Consider the following 8366-nt stretch of genomic DNA (forward strand, 5'->3'; position numbering starts at 1 on the left):
AGTCATTATCATTCAAATCTATTTTAAAACAGAACAGAAATACTATCTTCTCACAATAACACTACACATCACAACATAGGAAATTGCCACACCTAACGAATTCCATTTTAAAACTGCCCTTTTCGAAGTTTGGCACTATTTTGTGGGAGTGATGTAAATAACAGGTCCTTCTTATTTTCTGTCTTCCTCTGAGGGTACGCATATTTTTTATTATCTCTCTTTACTGGCAGTACTTGCGCAATTGTTATTTGAAATAGGCTGGAAGTTTGTTTTGCCTTCCTGGGACAAAGTGTTGTACTCGTAATTATTTTTAATAAGTTTTCTTTATCGATGCATCCCTGAGCGGTTGTAGACGGCCAGTTGTAGGCGCGGAGTTGCATTAGTTTTGACATCTTACAACTTCGTAGTTGCCTATTTCTTTGATATAGTTCCTTAGCACACCTCTTCAAAGAAGACATTGCAAATTGTTGGTACATTTTACTCCAAATATCAAAAGCAACAAGTAATATTTGATATTTTTTGGAGGGCTGTGATGTTTCTAATATCCGATGTGTAGCAAACAGGCTGCAACAAACATTTCAGCGTAAGTATGAAGTCGAAGTGGATTCATGGGATAAGAAGAAAATAGATTTCCCTCAAATCACTTACCTATTAGAACTGTAGCATAGACTTTGAAGCAATCTAAATCAGAATGGGGAAAAAATATATGCAGCACATTCTTGATGCCGAAATAGTATCTTTAGTTATCAGACTTTTAGAGAATGGCATAGGGGCAAGAACACCATGTCCACTTACTTGCCGTAGATGCTGCAGGAGGAGAACGTAAAAATTTGTTAAAAGTTTGACACTTGAGCATCAATGCGGTTACAGACAAATTGCCAAGGCTTCAACTTACTCCAGTCAATTGTGTGGGTGAGGTACTTTCTACCCACTTTGCAGGTGTAAAAGTCGATTGCCTCCTTCCGCCTCACAGTCAGCGTTAAGACCTTGTGCAGGAGAATGTCTCTTACCTCTAAAGGCACCACATTTCACGTTTTTAAATGGAATGTAAAATGTCATTCCGACCATACACAGACAGACTCACCCAAATTTAGTATTTGTGGATGATGTGAAGTGTTATCAATTGGTGGTGCAAATAACCGCAACTGATAATAACTTTCCATTTTTAAACCAGTATATAGAGTTGCCTAAATAGGAGAGGGGGAAATTTTTAACCCTAAAATATTCTACTGAAACTGCTTTGTAAGTAGGTGAATTTCGTTTTAATCTGGCAAAATTTCAATTTGCAGCAAAAGTGATTAAAAGAATGAAGAAACATTTAACATGCAAATAATCATTGGACCAATTTTATAAAGTAGTTGAGAACTGACCAAAGGTGTTGTGCTGAAGATGGAACATGTGATCGTCACCGTATGACTGTTCTTTGCCTGAACTATCAATGGCACTGAATATTGCGGTTGAATTGAGCCTAAATTCAAGGAATAATAAACAAGCGTATGAATTATTTGAATTTATTCCTTATAGTATTATTCTATGCCTACTTCAAATAAACCACTGCCCTTTATGAGTCATTTACAGCGAGTACTTTCAAAGCAATGTCATCGGCATAGTTCCTTTGATTTCCGTCAGGTTTAAGTTGACAGACAATAAAATACTACAAGATGCTTTGCTGATGAGAACTTTGAGAAAAAAATAGGTTTGAAATGTTAATTTAAAGCACTCTTACCGATGGTCAAATCGTTCCATGTATTGTTTACAAAGAACACAACGGTGATTGGAACTATATTCTTAGGCCCCATAAATATTACCCACTTCAATTCACTTGACATTTTACCCTTCAGTGTCACTGTCATCATATCGGAAGAGCCTAGAGGTTGGCAAATAACCAATATTAGGAGATTTTGTCAAAATATTCGTAGATGAAGTGGAAAACACCTACCTACTTTGTACGTAGGTGCATTGAAACAGAGGAGAGGAACAGTCTCCATTCTTTAATGTTATGTTGGAAGAATCAGCTAAAAGGTACTAAAAAATTATAAATCATTTCCCCACTTTTGATATTCTACTCGCAAATAACCCATTTATTAGCAACTTACGGTATATGTTCCAGGAAGAGTGGTCTTGTAATCAAAGTTCTCATTTTCTTTGGCTTTTACAACACGTTTATCACCCGGCAATGTTGTGTAGATGCCCACTTTAACAAAATAAAATGCGTTTTTGGTTAATAGAAACCAGTTGTCAGACGATGGCAGTTAGTTTGGAACATTTATAAGAACATAAAATTGTGTAGGGCACCATCCCACACAGCTGGGAGATCTGCGTACTTACCGCAACTGGTGATGGTAAATGCAACGAGAATCAGAGCTGATTTTGGGAATGTCATCAGTTCAAGCTAGAAAATGGTGTAACGACATTTACATTTTTAGTTCTTTTGAGGAACAAATAATTTTAGATTACCGATCTTTGTATTTCATACTTCATGAATAAACAGGTAATATTTCTGGCCATCACAATTGGGCAATTGAGTAGCATGTGTAAATGACAGGATGAAGTGAGTTAAGAGACGCATGCGTTAACTAAATGCACACCACTTACGGAGCGCTGACGAAAAACTCTACCCTTGTGGTTGAGAAATGGTCTGAAGAAGAGCTTTTATACGCTGGCTTGCCTACTCGCAAACTACGTCACATTCTCGTCACTCCGATCACATATTTTGCGAATCTCAAATGGCTTCTTGCCAAGTGACACAACCTTTCCTTCTGACGAGAATAATGTATTTTAAATCTTAAAAAGCAACAAATTTACTCACAAATCTACTTGGATTGCTTTTGTTTATTGAAGTGAAGCCTCAAATACTGGGACAGTTTGGAAAGCGGACTATCGCTAAACACGCATTTTGGCGCAATAATCACCCACGGACACGCTCCGTAACAATGGACTAAATTTAACTTCACTTATGTTTTTGGAAAAAATGGCAATTTTCCTGATTGTAAAGGGAATAATGAACCCCTTCACACGAGGCCGTGCAGCTTACCTTCAAGCCACACCTTGGTAATCCACAGCTTCCAAGTTGATAGGATTTGAAAATTGGGAATGATGTCGTTACCCAATCTTTTATTTAATCGTGTGTTGAACTGCGCGAGCAAATCAGTCTCCGCAGGTTCTGCCTTCGCTCCGCTGCATAGCCATCCAGAGATGGTAGTATCCTTCTGGCTTTTCCGTGCTTCGGTTTTTGCGACTTTAGAGTAGACTCGGACGTCACACAACTCTAACATTTGATGAAGAATTTCCCGATTACACCACAGTATATTCCAAATTCCCAAAACCCTTGATATTTGTTCGACTCTGAACTATAGTATCTTAATGTCGACAAAGGGAACTCAGTCTACTAGGCGATCGAATACTAGCCACATAATTTGGAACGACTTAGAATTCAGGTTATAAGACAGGTAGGCCTAACCATCTCATAACTTAAAATAACTGAAGGCCATAGGTACCAATTTCACACTTCCGAAAGATCTTTTGGCGATAAATGTTTATTTCTCAAGTTTTTCACACAAATACCGTCTCATCATGCATCTGGTTAGTTTAGAATATATAAGTTTGTATCTACTAGGCTCTAATAATCAGAAATAAACCAAACAGAACATTATTTTAAAAAGGTAAAAATATGACTTGATTGTGTGATTAAGCTCAAGAAACCTAATTAATTAGTTCAAGTACACAGGGACATCTTGCCTTGCGAGAATTTACAAAAGTGTATTAGATTCCCAAGAGCATTTCACCAACTTTTTGCTCTTAAATGTGGCTGCAATTTAAATACTCAAAGTGGCGATGTAAAACAATCAGGGAACACCTTAATCAATCCCCATTTAATTTGTCTGAATTTGTAGAATAAAATATAATAAATCAATGTACATTCTGGCTACAGAGATTGGTAAAAATAAAAGAGGTTTGGAATAAACAAATCCCAGAACTTTGTCATATTTGACCGCTTCCTTTGACTCCTCACACGCCGGCGTACAGAAGGACAGCTGGGGGAACAAAACAAGTGAGTCGGTCAGAGTGGGAAATAAGACGCTACTTTATTTAAAACACGATTAACTCACCAATGAGTGAAATTAGGGTTGCTTTGACTTCAGCTAAAATACGTATTATTCCATCATTTTGTTTGGCTTTTTCAATTACTTAATGCATTTGTCTGTTATAGCACCATTTAATTGCTTTACTACACCTATGTTTTAATATTATTCATTTGTGTAGCCGTCATCTGTCGCCAACGTAAGGAAACCACCGGGCATTCAGCAACTACTTACCAACTCCAGATTGAGCTAAAATGTTTTAAATTATGCATTTGCATTAGCAAGTGTAAACTGTGAAATGGCAGGTTTGAGGATGAAAAATTTTTCTGTCAAACTCACTCCAATCAATTGTGTGAGTCAGCCAGTAGCCATTGACATTGCAGCTGTAAAAGTCTACGTCGTCCTTCCTTTTGACAGTCAGTGTTATGACTTTGTGCATTATGATGTTTCGCATTTCTAGGAAGAATTTCCAAAAATAGTATTCTGCGTATAATTATGAGTGGTGTACAGTGTTTCCTCACAAGAAAGGCTGAAATTCAGCGCACATTTAAAACCTACCAAGATTCAGTATTTGTGTGTGGTTTTTCGTTTCGTCCTTTACCGGTTTGACGGAGTAGTACAGCACATTGTTCACCCCAGTGTATAGATTATACTACAAAAAATAGATTTGCGTACTATTGACTACGATTTAAGTTTGCTTTTTACTATTAAATAAGCCATTATCCTCTAGATCAGAGTAAATGTGTTTGCATTTAATTGAAACTACTTAAGTGTCTTTCTAGTGTCGGGCCAATCGGAATGTTAGGAATTACCTTAGGATTCGTTGCAAATATGGAACACGTAAGCGTTACTGAAGTTAGCCCCTTAGCTCGAACAATTAGGGGGATTGAGTACTGCGGTTGAATAGAACCTAAAAAGGCAATGGAAACAATGGTCTTGGCAGGTAGGTTCCACCGCATCACAGCAAACACCGTCGTCTATTATTCTGTAGATGAATTTAGTAGAAAAATTAAAAGTACCTCAAGTTAAGCAACAAATTGGTAATTCCATCACAACATTAATGTTCCCTACTTGTTTATGCGTCTTTGATTAAAATGAACTAATCATTACCTTAGAATAGACCCACGTTATATTTTGGCAAATACATATTAGGAGTCACTTAATGAATAAAGACAGTATTGCCAAAACCCCTAGTTTTTTAAGCACTTACAGTCACACAACCATTGCGCTATTAATTTTAAGTCAAACCTTTTAAATGAACAAGTGATTTGGTGTTTGGTGTGGCCTCTCATGTTTGTAGAAAAGAAAATCACGCTTAGGTCTTTTAATTATTGTTACGCATAGCAAAAGACGCAAAAGACTTATTGAAAAGGTCTCCCTTACCTGAAGCTAAATCGTCCCAAATGTCGTCCGTGAAAAAGACTATACTTATAGGAACTTGGTTGGGTCCTCCCATGAAGGTCACCCATTTCAGACCGTAGGTCATGTGGCCACTCATCTTCACATCCGTCTGTGTGCTATCAACTGTAATGATGATTCAAATTAGGCCTATTTTTGATCTCATTCACTTCCTTTTCAATTCAATAAGGGGCCATAGTAATTGGCATACCTTCACTGTAGATGCACGTGAAAAGTGGTGTCGAACACTGCCCATTTTGAAGAGTGAGATTTTGGATACCGGAAGTCAAATACTGAAAAAAAAAAACAAATGAGCGGATTGTTTTAGTACTAACCACAGACGTCACTACTCTAAGTCAACACAACTAGGATCTGGGAGGAGGAGGAGGGGGAGAACCGATGGTATTTATTGTCAAGCCGCATTCAGTTGCTTATTGATGGTTTTGGCTTTATTTTTCGATACGTGAAACTAAACCGCAATCTTCGTGAAATTTCATGTAAGGCAGGAAAATGTATTTACCAGGTATTTGCCAGGGAGGGACGTTTGATAATTGAAGGCTGTATTTACTTTTCCTTTGACAACTCGTATATCTCCAGGCAATGTTTTGTAGGCAGATACTAAAATGGGAAATGATAAAAGATTCAAGTATTCAAACGTTATTTCCATCTCGTTGATGAAAAGGACAGATAAGAGTTTTTAATTCTATGCTTCAGTGCGAAACTGATTCTGGCAGAATTTTACGCAGAATTATTTGAAAACGTTTTTTTTTGATATTGAAGCAAAACGCGGTTAAAAACGAGGATCTTACTTGAAGTCGCTATGTACACCACAAGGAAGAAAATGACTTGTTTCAGCAGCATTGACTAGGTAAACCGAATATAGCTGAAAAAAAAATTAGTAAGCGAATTTTTTGGCTATTTGTTTTGCGTAACTGACTCATTAAAATAATACTCTTGAAATGCAGTTTCGAAATTTTGGCTAAAATAATCACAATGTAAGTGGCGTTTTGGAATGAATGCTTGAATCGACTTCCTGCGGAGCTGTGAATCTACAGCTACGCATTGACTTCGAAGAGAGTCACAGTGGCAGCCTAATTTTACTTAAAGGAATAGTGCTAAGTACATACCGTTTGTGAGCCAACTCCAAGCAAGTGTCAATTGCACTCAAATAGACGAGTTTTTATACCCATGAGAGCTACGCAATCTCACTCGTATTTCTTCACGTACACACAAATGCCCCCACACACCCAACAATACCTCGAGTATATGGTAGTGCGGTACCAGGCGTAGTCGACTTCATTTGATTCTTCCATTGTCAGGGTAAAATTACAACTTTTTAACAATTCTTTGCTTGACTAAAAATAAAGGAAAACTTTTAGCAAATTGCATTTGCTTAAGGCCATCCCTAACAGTTTGGTGGCCATTTTATGCTTACTGTCAGCAAAATTCATTTTTCGTCAGTCTCCCACCATTCGGCTACAGCGCCGAATACTATGAGCTCTACCCTATTTTCCACGATTTTGGGTGCTAGAACGACTGCGGTTTTCGTGAAGCAATTAAGCCTTTCGGATACAGCACTGAGACAGCACGAGTAAATGGCAGGATTAATGGAATCTTACGAAACTGGTTCCTTATACTGGGCAGACTTTTGGAATCGGCGCCGTTCTTGATTACTCAACTTAAAAATTTAACTATACAGTGTCCTTTGCACCTCGATGGGATTGGGTCTTTCCATTAAGAAGATTAAAAATTCCTTTTCCATCACCTGACACAGAATCAAAACTCTGAAACTTTGAAACTCCGGGCACAATTAATAAACCATTCTTTTGCAAGAATACCCTATTGCGGCATCAAGAAAAACCTAGACTTGTACGACTTCAAAGTTGACAGCATTACAATCCCTGGTTGATTGAAAAATGAAAATGAAAAGTTGGGTATTTTATTTAATCCACAATAATTAGGAACTTTGGTATTTCAACTCAGTCAATCCAACTTTCAGCTGGCACAAGAGTGAGAAGATAACCTGAAACCAAAATATGCGCAAATGTTAACAAATTACTGTCAATTACGCTTGCAACATTAAGGTAGGTTTTAGCAAAAGTAGGTAATTTTTTAGCAAATAACATATTACAGGAGTTTTTTAAAGCAAATCACCCATTTCGTCCAGATGATTTGCCATTAGATACATCAATATAAACGAATAAACACTAAAACTACCGACTTACATATCGCAACGGAGCTAAAGACAAGAGGCTTTGGAGCTAAAGCGTACAAAAAGTGATGAAAAACAGTCTTAGAGGCAATTATAAGAGTCCGAATTTGTAGTAAATAACTCACCACTCGCAGGAGGAATTCGAACTACAAGAAATATTTGAGTGTTATATTGTTATGCAATAACTTGTCACATAAATATTCAATAAAGTAGCCAAGTAAAGTCGTGTGGTTGTATATGGCAGAAATAAATAGCTACAGAAAGCTTCTTAAGTCATACTTTACTCGATAAAGGGATCATCAGCGCAAGCCATCATCCATTGCTTACAAGACACTGCCTTGACAATTTCACTTCGACAAAAAACTGTCTCCATAAACAAACCAATTAACCCTAACCGACCAAATCCGTTTCCGGCTTACTACACGTCTTCTCGTAGTTCCAACTATCTGGTCTAGTTTCCGCGCCAATGTCTACTGTTAATAAAAAGATGAGACAGGAAAATAAAAACCTATGTGAACATTATAAGGGGAATAAACAGAATGAGGATGAGAGTGAGTCAGGGCTGCTATTGTTCCGCCAACCTTCCACCCCCCCCACTTCCCTCCCATCTCAAAAAATAAGTACAAATACTTCCCACTGATGCGCTTAGATTTGAGGCAATAGGAATTTGATGT

General features: G+C 37.5%; 2 protein-coding genes across 2 annotated transcripts; both read right to left on the reverse strand. All coding sequences in view use genetic code 11, as the record gives it.

Moving 5' to 3' along the window:
* Positions 1-538: 538 nt before the first annotated feature.
* EGR_09401 (hypothetical protein) lies at positions 539-3275 on the reverse strand (the record flags this gene model as incomplete). Its single annotated transcript, XM_024498650.1, has 12 exons — positions 539-564; positions 649-681; positions 896-1012; positions 1085-1187; positions 1371-1468; positions 1727-1867; positions 1944-2025; positions 2097-2194; positions 2329-2392; positions 2596-2638; positions 2684-2759; positions 3035-3275. The coding sequence occupies 12 exons, from the start codon at positions 3273-3275 to the stop codon at positions 539-541; spliced, it is 1122 nt and encodes a 373-aa protein (XP_024346939.1).
* Positions 3276-4008: 733 nt separating this feature from the next.
* On the reverse strand, positions 4009-6793 carry EGR_09402 (hypothetical protein; the record flags this gene model as incomplete). The annotated part of the gene is made up of 10 exons (XM_024498651.1): positions 4009-4034; positions 4110-4142; positions 4422-4538; positions 4641-4734; positions 4895-4992; positions 5466-5606; positions 5692-5773; positions 6001-6098; positions 6290-6344; positions 6728-6793. The coding sequence occupies 10 exons, from the start codon at positions 6791-6793 to the stop codon at positions 4009-4011; spliced, it is 810 nt and encodes a 269-aa protein (XP_024346940.1).
* Between the last annotated feature and the right edge of the window lie 1573 nt (positions 6794-8366).

The sequence above is a fragment of the Echinococcus granulosus genome (genome assembly GCF_000524195.1).
Source record: "Echinococcus granulosus chromosome Unknown EG_S00146, whole genome shotgun sequence".
NCBI lineage: Eukaryota > Metazoa > Platyhelminthes > Cestoda > Cyclophyllidea > Taeniidae > Echinococcus > Echinococcus granulosus.